This window comes from Astatotilapia calliptera, chromosome 15, assembly GCF_900246225.1.
Source record: "Astatotilapia calliptera chromosome 15, fAstCal1.2, whole genome shotgun sequence".
NCBI classification, from domain to species: domain Eukaryota; kingdom Metazoa; phylum Chordata; class Actinopteri; order Cichliformes; family Cichlidae; genus Astatotilapia; species Astatotilapia calliptera.
The window spans coordinates 8,272,857-8,291,319 of NC_039316.1; the positions used below are offsets into that span (position 1 = coordinate 8,272,857).

At 39.1% G+C, this 18,463-nt stretch overlaps 1 protein-coding gene across 1 annotated transcript in view; it reads right to left on the reverse strand.

Annotated features, from left to right (window-relative positions):
* Positions 1-11,491: 11,491 nt before the first annotated feature.
* The window catches only part of LOC113006786 (potassium channel subfamily K member 2), a 30,501-nt gene continuing 23,529 nt past the window's right edge, over positions 11,492-18,463 (reverse strand). Inside the window, exon 7 of the mRNA XM_026142965.1 lies at positions 11,492-15,571. Coding sequence (XP_025998750.1) covers positions 15,215-15,571 — 357 coding nt within the window. The 3' untranslated portion in view covers positions 11,492-15,214. The remainder of the gene's footprint in view (positions 15,572-18,463) is intronic.

Here is an 18,463-nt window from a genome sequence, read left to right on the forward strand (position 1 = left end):
TTACTGTGCTGCAATAAAATACCGAGCCGATTTGATTTACTTTTTTTCCTCCTGCTGACACCAAAGTATTCAGAGATTAGATTTATGATAGATAACAATGCATGGTGGAAATGCGTTTTTAAGAATGTTATCAGGGTGGAAAGTGGCCTGTGACATAATAAGGGTTTAATCTCATGTTCTTGACAATGGCTGCAGCTGACTGTTTGGGTCTGGAAAGGCACAGCTGTCTGATGTGGCAGCAGGTTTTAGGGCTGGAGGAAGGAGTCTTCCTGTCCCCTCCTGTTAATGCGCACGATGTGCCTGCTGAGACCAGTTTTCCACATCACGACACAAACTTCACAGGAATAAAAACCACATCTTCCAGAGGGAAAATACCCGCTGCCAGATGTTTCCTTCCTACAGAAGACCCAAAACACATTGAAGCATAGACTCTAATACCCCAGCAGCAATGACAGAAGCAGCCAGAGGATGCACAGTATAGTTACAAGTATTTCCTATTCACAGCAGTAAACCGTGACTTCCTGTTTGCAGATCACTTTGTTTTACCTGTGATGCATGTGGTATGATTAACAGAGCAAACACAATATACTCTGTTTATCCAATCCCAGTAACTCATAACAGTTTTCTGATTTCTTGTCACTCTCTCGAGTAACATTCATGTGTATTGAAGCCCCATTTCTTCCAATGATGCCATAGATTTCAGCTGCACTGAATGCATCTCCAGACTCATTATAAACGATAGATTGAGCAGAAAGGGGATTGAGGCTGATAGACTCAAACGAACATTTACACAGTTGATTGATGTGGTCTTATCCTGACTCCTGTCTGTGAGTGTCTCTGTCTTCAAGCTCATTTTCTTGCGAGGAATATTGACTGAGCTCCATGTGAGAGGATTGTCTCATGCAGCCTGAAGTTTAACCTGAAACACTAAAGAAGAAAAAAGAAACACCAGGGAAAAGCAAACATTTGCGCCTCGCTGTGTTCTTTCACTAAATGTCCTTCCCGGTTGTGTTTTCTCCACTGAGCAGTCTTGAGTTAATTAGGCTCAGTGCTAACACCTGTGCTGATTAATTATTGTTTGCACCTGTGCTGAGTCTACTTAAGCCCCTCTCTTTGCTTGCTGCTTTGTTTGGTCACTTATGTTTGAGAGGTCTGAGTGGGCATCTGTTTCTGCGTAAGGCAGCCCTGATGAGTGATTGGCTGCCCTGAGAAAGAATACAAAAGTGCAGGAAACATGTAACCACTTCAATCAGCACTCTCGATCTGACTTCTCCATGCAGGTATTATATTTCCCATAACGGGATCATAAAGGAGCCACTACTTGATGCTCTATTAAAAGCACTCCAGTCTGGAGATTTTAGTGTGTGTGTGTTTTTTCCTATACCCCAATGAACCATCAAAACCCAGAACATGTAAAACATTATGTACTCTGATTGATTGTACCCAGTTGAGAACTGGAAAATATTTGAAATGATTGTTGCACAGCTTTGGCTAGTCATATTCTGGACAATGATTGCATCATTGCATTCATGCTTGAATGAAAGGTCCTGCAAATTTTGTTAATTTTAATTCTTTTTTATTATTATTTCCATTATGTATTTTTTTTTCAACCTCATTTTTAGTTTAGTTTAGTTTTTGATATTTGTATGGCTGGTTTAAGAAGTTCTGAACAGGTAAAACAGTACACATGCAACAATTTGTGAACATGGTCAACTCTCATATATAGACAAGTCTCAATGAATACATATGCACCCACAGCTTCTTCAGGAAATGACTAAAACTAAGGGCATTTTTCATTTTATTTTAGTGTTGAGCATGCAATGTAATGCAGGTAAAATGGGTTTGTAGTAGCTTTCCTAATGGAAACCCGCATACTAAGCTTCAAGCTATATCCATCCATCCATTTCTCCAAACGATGATGTGGTGGAGAGCAGTGTTGCCTCATAGCAAGAAGGTCCTAGGGCTAATTCACCTGCCAGCTTGGGATATTTCTGTACAGAGTTCTGGATAATCTGGCTCCCTCTCACAGTCCAAAACACACACATTTTTGGCTAATTGGTGAACTTGGGAATGCGAAGGGTTGTCTCTCTGTGATAAACTGGCGATGTGACCAGGGTGAATCTTGCCTCTCGCTCTATGACAATTGGGATAGCCTCCCCCCCCAAACCTGAATGGAATAAAGGGAGGAAAACGGATGGATGGATGAATGGTTGTCTGTCTCATTGTTAGCCCTGTGACAGATAGGTGACATGTTCAGGATGTACCCTGTGACAGCTGGGACAAACACCAACCGTAAACACGACCTTTAAATAGTTAGCTAAAATTAAAATTAGGAACTTAAGTCCGTTGGTTATTCTTTCATTTTCCCTATTGTAACTCTAGTTTACAACTACTCTTGATCTGCTGCCAGTATAAAAATAAATGTACAGCTGCACTAAGCAGAGAAAAAATAACTCAGAAATTCCACTTCTCTGACAAGATTGCATGTGTCTGGGTACAGCCAGTAGGTGTGTGCAGGAAAAAAAATCAAACAAAAATAGAACTTGAAAGCTAACATTTGATGTGATGGACTATGAAAGCTCTTCCTCAGTGTCCACCTCTCTCCTGTGTTTCCTGTTTAGAGGCAGGACTCATCTCATGTTAACTCATGTGTGAGATTACCTTTGAGATTTCCCTTTTGCCCCCTTCTTTTTTATTTTTACATGACATGTGCTAAAAACTATTGTTTATCAGACTCTTCCACACCTGTTGCAGCAGGCCAGAAATAGCGAAGCTCTGCTGTTGTATAACTTTTAAAATCCTGCTAAATTAACTGCTGTTATTCACCTTTAATAGTTCAGCTGCTTCCTGACTGAGTATATGGTTTTAATTATATCCTGATAATGTCTGTCTGTGATGACTGGCTCTAATTTACCAAATGTAGCTGCTTGTGTATGCAGAAAATAATGGTATATGCAGAAGCATACTGTGTGTATTTTAAACCCACAGCATGCACTTATTTCCTGCCAGCAACCATTATATAACTGTAGTTATATAACATTTAAATTGAGGAAGTCAATGTATGAGTTATTGTCTTGTCCATGATTTTATTTGACTTTTGAAGAAATTATTGCTCCTCAGACACTGAGCACGATAACTGAGTCACCTTTCTTTGAGTATTTCTTGACCTGCTCTGCTATTATGAGGTAGGTCCTTATCTCTGATGAAAATGCTGATTATTCACAATGAGAGTAGTAATGACCATAATTTGTGTAATAGGTTATATCACAACTTTCTTCATATCCGTTTACCCCTTATCTCCTGTTTTCTAAATGACTGGGAAATTTACCTGAAAATACAGTATACTGCCAGTAGCTAAACAGTGTGCACTGACTCAGTATCTGCACATTTAAAACTTCAGCGTTGCCTTTTTTATTGTATATGTACAGAGTAAAGCCAACATTTCATGTGTTCCTGTCCTTAAGAGCTATTTTAAATTTCCCAGGTGACAAGTGCTTTAAAACAGCAATCAAAGTTACAGTTTGAGTGTGGTCGTGCATGAATTCTGTATGCAGATGGATTTAACGCTCCTTCCTAATTTGGCCTCAGCGATGAGTTGCTCTTATGCATGAATGCCCTTCAGGCCCTTGGAAACAGCTGTACTTATAGGTACCTACAATGTCTCATTTCAGTTCTTCAGCACACTCCAATTATAGTTATAAATACAGGAGCTGAGTAGGTGTAAATGTGGTACATGCGTATGTGCATAAGTGTTTGGTGGGATAGAGAGCGGTTCAAAAAGCAGAATATAAAGGACTTTTTTTAGTCATCACATGGTACTGGACATTATTAAAAACAGGTAACCTGCTCTGGCAAGGAAAGACATCTTCTGTGAAAAGCCCTAATGTATTTCAAAAAGGTGACAATCTTATGAGAAGATTATGGACATAATGAGCTGACCTTGGTAGAAGAGAATGGCCTTAGGAACTAGATGATGCCCAGCCACTTGCTATGACACGTGCATCTACTGAGCTAAGGATGAAAACTGTGGCTAAAAGAGTTTTATCAGAAGGGATCCTACTCTACTCATCATCCTCACTTCCAGCATTACAGAAACGAATGATCTTGTACATGCCACTCCCACAATCCTAGAAAAACTTGGGTACAAGAGCAGGAATGTCTTATACCCTAAATGTGACCCCACTTTGTAGGTATTTTTACCAAGTCCTCACTGTTCAGCAAATATAAGAATGTGTGTGTGCATGGAGTGCTTAGGTTTGCTGAATATAGCCAATGGAAACCCAGGAAAGTCTTTTAACCTGACTGTGATAATTTTTGAAACATATACCCACAGTTACATCTGTAATTATCTCCACAGATACAGTATAATTAACAAGTTGAATCCCATTTGTTTAATTACATATTGTAACAATTTGTTGGCAAACAGATAGGAACAGTGATCTCTAGATTTGTCATTGTTGTGAGGTTGTTAAGAACTCATCATGGCACAAATTCAAAAATCCGCTTCAGTTTACTCTTTCTTTGGTTGTCCAGTTTGGAATTAAGAAACGTTAATGGGAGCTGGAGCCTACTGTAGCCAACATACACCTGTGGAGAATTTTTAGTATCCATATTTTTGGCTTTAACAGAGAACTGAAACTGGACTGCTCTATGTGTAGAGAAATAGGTTCATTTCAGAGGAAATTCATTCTTATACTATAACAGTTGCTATAACAATGTATAGAATATAATGAGAATATTATCAGTCTTTTGCTCTCTTTTGAGTAGTTTCTTTTTCTTTTTCTGAAAGATAGCTGGAACTGTGAATAATAATATGAACTATCATGTGACATTTCCATGTAAATTGAATACATTTCTCACTAGCTGGAAATTTTCTGCTGAGCAGAAATAGACATGAAGAGCTGTTGGAGCTCAGATGGAGGCAGCCATTGATACTGCACTTTTCACCTTTTGAAGGCCATCCATTCAACGTGCAGAGCTTAGCTGGTGTGGAAGGTGGTACAAAGCATTGAAAAATATGAACCGTGACAACTGTTATGACTCCACACCTGACTTCCACATCAGCCTTGACAGCTCTCTGAGACACACACACACACACACACACACACACACACACACACACACACACACACACACACACACACACACACACACACACACACACACACTTCATCATAAAAATATGGTACAGAATAACTACTTTTTTTTATCCATTCAATAGTTCAGATGTTTTATGCAAGAACATTTTCTGTGTTCAACAATGTTTGCTACAATGTTTCCTCTTTTTTTTGGCTGGTAGCATAATCAGTGTATTTATGTGCACTGGGTGGATGAACTCCAAAGTTTCCAAAGCACTTTTATAAATTGGGATTGGACATTCTGTCAGTGTCTATCATTTCAGCCTTTTTCACACAGGTTTACAAAAACCTTCAAGGTCACTGAGGCTCCTTGACATCTATGCTGTGGTATCAAATCATAAACCTGTCTAATGGAGTGAAAATCTTTGCAGACCTTGTGAAATCTTGTTTTAATGCCTAGGGCAAAGACTTCCTGCTGCAGAGCTTTCAGAAGTATGTTAACCTCTCAGTAACATCTGTAGGAGTTTGAAGAGAAATGATGAAATTCTCATAAACAGGCGTAACTTTAAGGCTGCAACAGAATGCAAACTAAGCCCTGGCTTCCTTCCCACATAGCAAGCAGATCTGGCCCAGATCTGGTATCAAGCCGGCTCTGCTGGTTGACTTCTGGCATGATAAGACGTATGTCATCCAGATATGGGCCAGGCCTGGCATAGATGGTACTGTCTATGTGATGACATGCCATATCTGGCTCGATTGTGGTTTGGTTTATGTGGCCCAGGCCCATAACAAACAGGTCTGGCCCGGATCTGGCATCAAGCTGGCACTTCTGACTGACCGGTGTCATGGCAGGGTGTATGTCAACCAGATGTGGGCCAGGTCTGGCAATGATGGCACTATTTATGTTCCTATTTTCCTATTTTAGTTAGAAGATCCAAATGCCACGTTGCAATACTATACTGCTATAGTAGCCAACGTTTCAAATGCAGATTTGACAGGTTTGTGAGTGTACACTTTATCCAAAACCTAGTGACGGTTTACTCATCTGTGCCAGCAGGTGGCTGTAGCTCAGGAGGTAGAGCAGGTCACCTACTGATTGCAAGGTGATTGGTTCGATCCCTGGCTCCTCCAGTTTGCATCTCAAGAGCTTGAATGTGTATAAATGTCGTTAGGAAGCACTCAGTTTAACGAAAGTGTGTGTGATTGGGTAATTATGGCATGTTGTATAGAGCACTTTGAGCAATCTGAGACAGTAGAAAAGTGCTGTAGAGCACTCAGTCCATTCAATGTCTGAACAGAGTTCCGTCATGTTGCTTTTGCACTATTATGTTCCGGCACGTTGTTATTACATGGATTAATTAAGGTACACATTAGGCTGACATCTGGGGCCAGAGCTGAAACTGTTCTGGGCCAGCACAGGGCCAGCAGTGTGTCTGCAAATGGCCCGTGGCTGCACACAATTTACACATGGCCCACATACCGCAAAGAATGATGGCCCTTTGGTGGCTCAGATAAGGTTTGCCAGAGGTAATCCACACATGGGCCAGCACAGGACCACCAGTATGTCTGCAACTGGCCTTGTGCTGGCCCATGTGTGGGCCACCTCTGGCAAACCAGATCTGGGCCACCAAAGGGCCGTCATTCTTTGCGGTATGTGGGCTACGTGTAAGCACATTGTGTGGGCCAGATCGGGGCCATACCAATTTTGCTATGTGGGTTGATGGCTATTCATGATCCAAATTATGAAGTTTACTATTTTTGGACTGAATAATTGTCGTATCCTAGAATGTATCAGCTCACTGTAGAATAATTTTTAAAGATATTTTAAAAGCTTTATAATTGTCATTTCTATTTATCAGGGACACCTTCTTTAAATGATATCTATTTGTGTTCTTCAGCAAGTATTGAAGTAAAGGTCAGGATGTTATTCATCTTCCCAGCATGGGAGGATATCCTTTCTGCAACAGCCAGCACATGATAGGAAAATGAGATTCAAATAGAAAGGTCAGAGTTTAAATATTGTTAATCTGGCTTTAAAGAGCTGCTCTTTGTTTCCTGCTTGACTTTTATAATTGGCTTCGTAATCTCATTTAAATACCTTATGACTGGACATTTTTGTTTGTTTTTTAATAGCTCACCTTGTCAGTTTCCCCAGTATCTGGTAAAATGTAATTACATTTCATAATCAGCACAGAGCAACCTGTTGAAAAATGCACGGGGGTGCCGTCTTCCTCCTGCTGCTTGCAATAGTGTATTGAGAAGGTGGATGAGGAAATAGCTAGCATGGCTCTGTCAGATGCTAGCAGCACCTACTGCTAACTAGTTAACTGCTTGTTAGGTCACTCTTTTGAAAAGTCAGCTAGTACAATACAACCGTGCTACATTTGTTGTGTTAAGTAGCAGCAATACATTAATATGATAAAATACAAACAAACATTCAAACTGATTCAATATCAGAGTACTGCATTGTTGCTCACCCATTAAAGTATTTTTGAGAATTAATTTTGAAAATATTTCTGAAAATTGTCTCTCAATTCTGGGCTAAATTTCCACAGGAATCACACTGCATACAGTTCTCAAACTTTACTGTTACTAGTAGAATACTACTGTTGTCTGCACTTTAGCTTCTTAAAGCTGCAAAGTGCATTTTAATTTAGTGGGGAAAGGATGTCTGTGGCAGGGGTGTGGTCTCTGGCTCTGCTGCAATGGAGGGGTGGTACAGTAAGCTCACGGGGCTGTGCCGGGAGGACCAAGGTGACAGGTGAGAGGAATTAGAACTAATGAAATCTGCCCCTTTTTAGTGCCTGGACTCAGGAAGGAGTGGCGTGGGGTGTGGGAAGGAGCTGAAAAGCTGGCTTCCGAGCGCTGAAGCAGTGGGAACGCTGTATTTAAAAAATAAAGGCGCTCAGTGTGACAATTGAACACTGTGTGGGTCCTGATCATTTCACAATGTGTAATGCACAATGGAAAGAATGACAAAGGAGGAAAAAACAAAGTCTTGAATGCAACATGTTGCATGCTCTTAAAAGGCTTTACAGCGTTGCTATTACAGATATTGTGCATTGGGAATATTGAGCATTGACAGACTAAAGGCCAAATGAAAAGGTGAGTATTCCAGTGTTCAACGCAACAGTGGAACAACAAAAGTAAATGTGTGTTACATTGTGTATCTTAAAAACAATTTTCCACCTTCTATTTTATTTTGCTGTCACAGCTGCACAACTCAGCGGCGCTTAATGAGTGCGAAGAAACAGAAATATCTAAGAAAAAGTCATCATGAGGCCAATTATAATCTAAAAAACTGTAGAACTGAAAGTCTACAAAGGACCTGTCAAAGTCTTTCCACACACAACCCACGCACCCACACACAGTTCCAGCTCGCTTTCAGTGTGTGAGGTAACCTCAACATGTACCTCTTCAACTACAGACGATTGTGGTTGGTGGCTGAGTCACAGCTTGTCTCTGATGTCACTGCAGACAGAATCACTAATGAACGAATTTCCAACCAAGTTGGCTCTGTGGCTGCATTTTTCAGGATGCCGTAGTCTACCTCTTTGCTATTAAGTACATCACAAGCAGCCTTTTCAGAGTGGAGTGACTACAAAGGTCCACAACAGCTATATACAGTTAAAGTCTTCCGCCAGCTGCAAGATCAGAGGGCTTTGAAAAAAGGGTTTCACAGAATTCTAGCTAAAGCAGTTTTCCTGTATACACAACCTGTTTGTTAAATAAGTTATAAAACCTGTGGATTATGATTGTTTAAATACTTACTTTGTTATCAGTCTACAAAATAAAAAGCAAGGCAAGGAGCAGTGAATCATAGCCTTTCTTAAAAGAGCAGAGTCAGAAGCTGTGTCCTCTTGGTGAAATGCAGCATTCGAGAATGTGCTTATAGTCCTGTCTGTCTGTTGACAGCTCAGAGGCTGGAAGGTGATGTGCAATGTCACTCTCCATCTTGAAAGTCATTAAGTAACCTGTCAGTTTTCATTAAGGGAAACTGTAGTAGGCTACGGAGAGGCGTCAGTGCTTTTGTTGCAAATTGCTTTATGTATTTCTGTATTTAGCACAGAAGAAAGTCGAGGACGACCTAGAGAAGAATTGTACATTATTGCACAAACAGTTCTCAATACAAAACGTTCGAGGTAAGTGAAGGTGTCAGTGCAGTCACTCATGAGTAGGCTTCTCGGTCCATGCTGTGCTTGTGAACCATGACGAGCATTTTGCAGCTTGTGACTCAGATCAGTTTGTCAGCACTTGTCCATTATCAGACGGTGTGCGTCATTACTTACGTGATTATCGCACTACTGTGTCCTTTATTGTTGAGGTGTTTATCAAGAAGAAATGCAGCAGAGTTCATTCTGGACAAGTTGGCAGTTATTCAAGATGGTGTTTCTGCTGATGTAAAGCAATATACCTTTTGTATGGCCTTGCAAGTCCTCCACCTCACAACTAGATCCAGTCCTCACTCCTTCTCTGGAACACATTTTTTGCTGAATCTCTGAGTCTGTTGCAATGATCTTAACACATCACTTGAGGTTGGAGTTTTTACTTCCACTTTTAAAACAACCACAGTTAAACCACTAAAGCAATCAAACTTTGATACTAGTATACTAACTAATTACAGACCAAAACCTTCAAACTCATTACAGATTAAACCTTCCCTTTTCGTGCTAAAGATGTACTACTGGACATCTTCAGAAAATGTGAATGAGGCCCTAAATGTTGGTCTTTTAACTGTATTTTTTATTTTAGAGCTCATCTTACGAATTAAGACCTCCCTCACTGCCATTCATACTACACCAAAATAGCTAAGCAATAGATAATTGAATAGCCAATTAGATAATCTACTATAGAATTACCATTCTAAGAAAAAAAGGGGCATTTCCTGTAAATTAAGAGAAACCTCCTGCTTTATACTTACAGGAGAGTCTGGGCAATGAGCTGCTAGAACCTCTTTTATAAGTCTACACATTTGCCTCTTACAATTTAAGCCCAATTTAAGAAATGCTGCTGTACCACAGCAGCATTTCTTAAATTTCTTAAATTTCTTAAATTCTTAAATTTCTTAAATTTCTTTATCATGTAGAAAAACTGAAACCTACTGTTGAAATTGCCCAATATCTCAGGAAGTAAATGTGTAGTTAAACTTCTTTACACTTAGAGAAAGGGACTTTCTTCACTCTTCTGGCCCGCTTAAGATCATAGCGGGCTGTATGTGGTCCACCATGTAAAATGAGTTTGACATCCCTGGTTTAGATCATATATCACTGACAGGAAAGATTGGGTATCAGCCACTCATGACTTTTCCTGTGGTGTTCCACATGGCAGTTGTATTGGTTTATTACTTTTGCCCTTATATGGGCTACAACTTGGCAACCTGTTCACACAGCATAATGTGTTACCATAGTTGTGCAGATGATACATAGCTATACCTATCTGAGATAGATGACGAACTCTCTAACACTGTATTTGACTGACAGCAACAAATAGATCACCACAAACCTCTTAAAACTTAACAAGGACAAAAGACAAAATGTGAGTTCTTTTAATTGGGCCTAAAATCAGACATGATATGTTAATTAATACGTTAGTTACATTAGCTCACAGTAAAAGTCTTATTTTAGATTCTGATTTGAGCTTAAACTTCACATTGATTTTTATCATAAAGACAGCCTTCTTCCATTTTAGGAATATAACCAAGACATGAGCCTCCATCACTCATGTATTCATTTTCAGTAGACTGGATTACTGCAGTGCTCTTTTTGCTGGACTTCCCAAAAACATTAACAGAAGGTTTCAGCAAAGTTCAGAGCTCATTAGTCCCGTTTTATCAGTCTGCTGCAGGATTTATTTAAAATACTGTTACCAGAAAGAAATCTAGTTTCAGGCACTTTACTGTAATTTAACAGCAATATTTGTTTTGCTGCAGGAATAATGGAATAATGACACTAAATGTGCCCCATGCATCACTAACAAATACAATATTTACTGTTACCGTGTTAATCTGGTGAAATTTACAGTGCTCAGCTATTTGGTTAATCATATTAAGCTAAAACCATATAATTCATTTTTTAAAAAGTTCTACATCTTTAGTAGAAATCGCTGATATACAGTGAGACAGTCTTTTTTTGTCTTATCATTGGATTTGTAAAATGTTACAATAAAAAAAAATTGTGCTTTAAAAAAAAATCATGTTTTAGAACAAAAACAAAATGACCTTTTTCATATAAAACCTTTTATTCTAAATATTCAAAAAAGTGGTCATGGTTTAATGTGACATACCATACATTAACACACTGGAAACATACAATGCTATATTGTTTTTAAAAACCAAACAAAGCCCCGGATAGGAAATTCATGATCAATAAACAACATTTAAAATAGCATGCAACACTTGATGATGTCATGTTTCAAAAAAAAAAAAAAAAAGATCACGTGTCCATGAAGCCTTCACATATATTCAACAAATAGAAATATATAAAAAAAATACAGTGAAAATTATTTGTGTTGTCCTTCCATCACAAATTGTAAAATTCTCATGCATCTTCCAAACCCAAGTTGTTATTATGACTATGATTGATACATGATTCTTGTTTACGACATTCTGATTCTGAATTAATGAGGGCTGGAGCTTTAAAAGGCCTTTCACAGCATACCCACATGAGCTATTGGAACACCTTTGCAAGCATTTATCGCTGCGTTAAATGATGCATGTGCTAACGTCTATAATGAGGCTCCTCTCAGCTGTCAACGATGGGTGGATACATTCACCATGCTCGAATCAGGATTCTGATGTGAGCTACAGACCTAATTAAAAACTGTCACCTCGGGAAAAGAGAAGGAAACGTAATGTGTGTGGGCGGAAACTTAATGAGCTTCTTCAAACCCGAACGCACACGCTCAGTCGTGCAGTCGTTAATGGTCATACAAACCACCATGTGCATGTGGCCTTACGTGTCCTGACATGTTATATAATACTTCATTGACGGTCCTCCTTGACTTTCTGCAGCACTCACAGGCTGTTAATCACGTATCTGACAAGGGAAGCAGCAGCACAGTCTTTGCTTTGAGAAGCTACACTAAAGCTGGGATGGCTTTCCTCAGACTACTCAGCAATTATGTACTAATAGTCTTTCTCCCAGTGTATTGCAGTTCAGCACATGGTACAGGTAAGTGTTTACATGATATTGATTGCTTTTTAGAAACATAAAGAGAAGTAACAGTATTATTTGTTAAAGTTCCTTTCTATTTTCCTCAGTGATGCCCCTTTGATTTTATTACACATAATAGCGAATGGCTTTTATACACGAACACACACGACCAGACTCTGCTCAAACCAAGAAAACATGTCAGGGATTATGTTGTGCCCGCTAAACTGAGTCACACTTGGGGATTAATGTCACTTGGGAAGTAAAATTGAAGTAATGTCTTAGCCTGTAAAGATCTTAGAAAGGCAAAAATCAAACAAACAAAAATAAAAACATATTAAAACTATTTCTTACACCTTTAGGAGATGGGATGATATGCAGCAATAGTTATGATTTCTTTTTGTAAGAGCAGAATTACTTCAGATTTGATTTCTATACATACAAAAATGAAACATATTTCTGCATTTTTATTTATTTAAATGAACTGGAACATATTAGATACATAGAAAAACTGTACTGGCATAATCCTGAGGTCAGATTAAAAGGTCACTTTTGCTGACCATATCACAAACTACTTTTTTCCCCCAAAGTCGTCTAAATGAGTAATGAAATATCAAGCTAATATAAGCTGGAGTTAAGTTAGTTAAACGTTACAATTGGTAGTTCATGGACATACATATTTGACAACTAATCCTTATATAAGACCTTGTTTGGTTGGTTCAAGCTGTTTTAATTTACTTTTCCCTGAATTTCATCACTGTCTGTGTCTTGGCAAAGCAGCTATGGGAATATTAGATGAAGCCAAACTGTAAAGTGTGAAAGAACAACAAAGACCATATAAGGATGCAGGGGGAGGTGCTATAAATCACAAACCTATCAACCATGAAACTTCATTTGTGTCCCATTTGGGGCCTTTGTGCTCTCAGTTTAGCTTAGCATTCAATTTCCAGATTGTGGTTTTTGCTAAAACATCCTCATTTACATTACCCCTGCATGTTAAATGGCATTCAAGGGTAACTGGTGTGCTTGAACTAAAGGGTTGACTGGCCTCACTACTGCCACAACTGGAGTGTCAAGACAAAGGACACTTTGGGTACCTCTAAGATGCCAACAGCTTTGACAAATTAGCAGTATTTAATGGCAGCAGAATGGAGGAAGGTTGATATGGCATAACAAATCATCTTATAAGACAAACTGCAAAACTGTAAATGGCACTATTAAATGAATGGGACAGTGCCAGCTGTTGCTGTTTAAATGCACTGAACAAAATCAGACAAGCAAGATGCACTATACACTAGGAGAGACAAAAATGGAAAATATCCCTTAAAAATTGATTAACTTTTATATTTTAATAATTTAAAAGAAGAAGTAGATTCATATTCATAGATTCATAGAGTAATTATAAGTGGAAGTGAGATATAGGCAGTGCCTGAATAACATTCCTGCCATTAGTATAAATTTTCATCATCCCCAAACCTGTAAGTGAGCAGCATTTATTTAAATAATTTCTTCTTCTATATGATGCCCCTAGTATATCTGTAAAGCCTTAATCGGGTCACTAATGTGACACACAGTAAATAAGGATTTCTGATTGTATACATTCACTAACAACAATACATAACAGACCTTATCGTTACGAATAGAGGAACTATTCCCCAACCAGCTCAATCACAGAGAGCGGTAAGGTGGAGATGTGCCTCACAGCTTCGGATATTTTACTACTACAGTACCTCAAATGCCAGAAGTTCATTTAAATTCAGTTTTCAAAACCCTGAAATGCTAGATTTTAGAAATATCTTATTCTTCTGTCAGGAAAGCAGGATCATAGCTTTGGTATACTCGAGTTAGAGGGTTTGATCAGAAAGCCTGGCACTGTGGTTAATGTAACTGTCGGCACATTAAGATGGTTAAAGAAAAAAAACTAAGACAGTTGATAAAGCGGTGACCTTTTCTCAAATGTTACCTCAAGTAATCAAATATATCTCAAAATGCTTTCTCCTCCCTTGTCATGCAAACTCCCTCAAGTCAAAGAAAAAAAAAGTCCACTTATTTTCCAAGACACATCCCAAACACATGATTATCACTGCTGTTCTCAAAAATAAGTAGTATGAGAGCTCGCACCAGCGCTGCTCAGTCTCTCACACACCGTCATCCTCAAAGGTTCAGTATACTTTTTAGTAAGGCACAAGTGGAATATTCCTCATAATGAGAAACTGAATGTCAGTCACAAAGGAACTAATATGTCAACATTCATCTCTATAGCGAGGGCAGACTGACCGGCAGATGCAAGGCATATAAATTCATGCTGTAACAAGCGTAATGCAAAAGAAAGAGGGACATTCCTTTGTGTTAGCACAGAGCTGCTGCCTTGTAGAGAACGTGTTCATTGTTGATGATGCAGTGTTTTTATCAGTGAGGATCCTCTCGATCTGATGCAGATTTCAGGGCCTCTGAAAAATTCAGCAGGAGCTTTGCACAGACACGTCTATTGCTTCCGAAGTTTGATGAATTTATTGGTCTTTGTTTGCAGGGGGTAGGAGGACAGGATGCCCAGTGTGTTGCTACCTCGGTACAGGGTTTTCATTTCATTCCTCTGCTCAGGAGGAGTTTTCTTTTTTTCTTCAAGCTCATGCCTCCAATACAATCATTTGCTCCAGTCTGGAACAATTTTTTTATTTTTTTTTATTTGGCTCAGTCACTAGCACAGCAGTCAGTCAGTCACGTTGATGACATAAAGACTTCAGACTTCTTTCACAGACTAAATCCAAACTGTGTGTTTTTATGTGTGAGGCTCACACACATGAAGGTACATGGCTTCATGACTGATTTATGCGATGGTTGGAACACAGTCTACTTAACAAATGTGTTTGGGTATGTCATCAGCGATGCTCTGTGAATGAACACAAAAGCATGTTTGTATCTGTAATCTCTGTCAGTGGCTAGATGTATTTTACACAGCTCCCCAAATCTTATTATTCACGCTGCTCCTCATTTGAGGTTTTCGATGATGGCGATCTCCTGTCGGTCGGCGTATTCTGGACTGAGGCCGTTTAGATAAAGGCTGCCGTTCCTCGCCAGGGCCCCCGGGACAGGACTGAGGGAAAGATTCACTGTGGGATAACCCTCTCTGTCCTCACAAAAGTTAGCTGACAGCGTCCTCTTGCCAGGGGTCATTTCCTGGTTGATGGACGCATTAATACCCAGCTCAGATGACAGCTTGCGCTTGATGGATGCAGCACGCTGAAACTTGTCATAAATGTCAACACTGAGTCGCCTGCGGGTCTCTTTGAACTCTGCTGACACATTTGCAGTCCATTCTGCTGCATGTGCACGAAACTCCCCAACCTGCAGAAAAAGAATGAAGATTGATGTTTGAAGGCGATCAAACACGTGATTCTAAGTTTCTCTATCTACACCTGGTGTTAGAAAAGTCTAGTTGCACTAAATGTCTCTGTTTACTTGTGTTTGGGTAACATGTGTGAATTATATCATTGCTGGTATTTTACAGTGATAAAATTATTATGATAGATTGTGCAGTTGCACTTGTTGGTAATTTGTGTGCACGTTTTGGACAAAGAGCTGAAGCTGTCTTCAGGGTTGCCAGATTTGTGGGTTTCCCACAGATTTGGGCTACTTTTAACATAGCATTAAAAGTTGACAAAATTAAACACAAGGTGAACGTTTATTCGGGGTGATTGTAGAATCCAGAATCTGAAGGCCAATGAAAAAATGAAAGGTAGTTTAGTTCAATTCAATTTTATTTATAAAGCGCCAAATCCCAGCAACAGTTACCCCCACGAGCAAGCACTTTGGCAACATGGGGAAGGAAAAAGTCCCTTTTAACAGGAAGAAACCTCCGACAGAACCAGGCTCAGGGAAGGGTGGCCATGTGCCACGACTGGTTGGGGTGAAAGAAGGTTAAATCCGCTCAACTCAGAAACAGGCAGCAAACACAGGAATGGCATAAGATGCTCTGCCAACAACTGAAGGGAAAGACTGGGCTTAAATATGTACACTGAGTTTATCAAAGGAAGTGGATACAGGAGGGTGACGAGACACAGCTGAACCTAATTTAAAAACAGGGCAAGGAAGAAAAAGTAAAAACAAGAAACAATCAGCTACCAAAATAAAACAGAAAATAACTAAAGGGGAGCAGAAACAAGTAGTTAAGGACACTGGGGAGGCTAGACTATGTAAAGCATTCAAAAATATACTCTAAACACTAAAAAAAACAGACTACCAAGGTTGTCAAGACCAAACACAGCAGCAGTATAATAAAACAATAAAAAACTAAGAACCCTAAACAACCAGTCACAACTGAAATAGGACACTTAATAACCAAGAATACAAAGTTCCAAAATACAAAAACTTTCCAAAACTTAGAGTTCCAAAACACAGGACCATGAGAATAGCATATTGTTCAATATCCAAGTATTCAAATTCTGTTGACATAAATTTATTGTTGTCTTGAAGTTAAAATGGCTGTTAAAGATTCATAAAAGCTAAAATGTGTAAATTTAACTGACAGGAGGTTGCTAGACAACCGGATGAGATCATAATATCCGATATGGATAAGACTTTTTAGGGTCCCAAATGTGCCCATGTGCCAAATTTGGTCATAAATAAATAAATCAAATATCTACAAATAAAAATTCATATTAAATTTGTTAACTTCAGTAACCTACCAACATTACTCATCATGTACATACACTGCCGTACTAATATGGGGATCCCATTGCAGCATATTAGGCTGGTTTTGGTCTTCTTATTGCTGGTTGTAAGGGTGGTTTTGAGACACCGACATGGCAACCCCAAGGCTTCTCTATTTCTGGCACAGTTCTAAGCATCTACACTAGAGACACTTTTACTGCCATCCTCTGTCACACAGTCAGATTAAAATTTAATTCATGTGAAGAGACAAAGTAATTTTTTATAACTCTAATGTAGAACATGGAGTTGAAGCACTAAATCCAGGAAAAACTAAAAAACTTGGATGTGTTACATGAACATGGTTTATAAAATGTCATTTCTGTTAATCAGTGCAAACCCCTGTTTAATAGCTCTTATCCAGAGCATTCTTCCACAAAATATACCAGCACTCCAATTAACAAATGAGCACGACAGACCTTTTTAACATTCATTCATTATTTGCAATAAAAGTTAGCTACCATAAAGGCCAACAGCAGATGTGGAACTTTATGAGAAGTGGGAAATGAATGAGAATAAAAACCTTTAAAGCATTAGTACATTTAGTCTCATTCTCTTGTGCTATCATTAACCTGAGGTTAGCGGACTTAAAAGGACTTAAAAGCAGGAAAATGTTTCCGAATTCAATGTGATTTTTAGAAATGGGTCTGTGTTGCGAGTTTTTTTTTTTTTTTTGCTGCATTTGGCACAAGATGTTGTACACACATTAGAGGTTGCAGACATTTTCCCAACCATTCATCACTGGCCTGTTGAGATTTTTTTCCCAAAGAATATTAATGCAGGAGCCTAAAGCAATGAATTAAAAATGAGTTTTTGTCATTGAGCTGTGTGTGACCTACTGAACAGGCCTCTGGCGGATATATACTGTATGTGCTTTGCACAGTATGCTTATTTATGGTTCCTGAATAGTGACAGGGAAGAGGGAGTTAGGCCAACACATCATTGATCCCACCTTCATTATGAATTAGACCCGTTTCTCCCGGCTGTTTTGTTTATTTATTAGGCTCTAAGGTACACTTGAATTGAAAATGATGGTGCACATTGGAGCACAAACACTGCACGCTTTCCCTGCTGTCTTTTCACTTTCTCTTCCCTTCCCCTAATCCATTCCCTCAGTCTCCCACTTTGTCTGTCAGTAATGCAATTCCCTGCGGAGCTCACAGCCTACACAGCTGTACTCCTAATTATGGCTGTGAAAGGATTTCCCACTATAGAGTGCTATATGCCCTTCAATGTGTGCATGAATGTGTGGCTTTTCCCATTCTTTCTACATATAAATAATGAACCTGCCACAGCAGCACAGTATCATATTTATCAGCACCAGCCACTGCAAACACACCAAAGATTTTGACCAAGTCCTGCACAAAATGGCATTTTTACATAACAGGGTGGGGCCAGGATGGAGATTGAGCATTTCACTTTCAACTGTGTGTGAGGAAAAAACTAAAAAAGTCGAGACAAATAGGATCATATTCAGTAACTGTAAAGAAACCCCTCCATTGACAAAGTTATATTTGTGGATAGTTAATC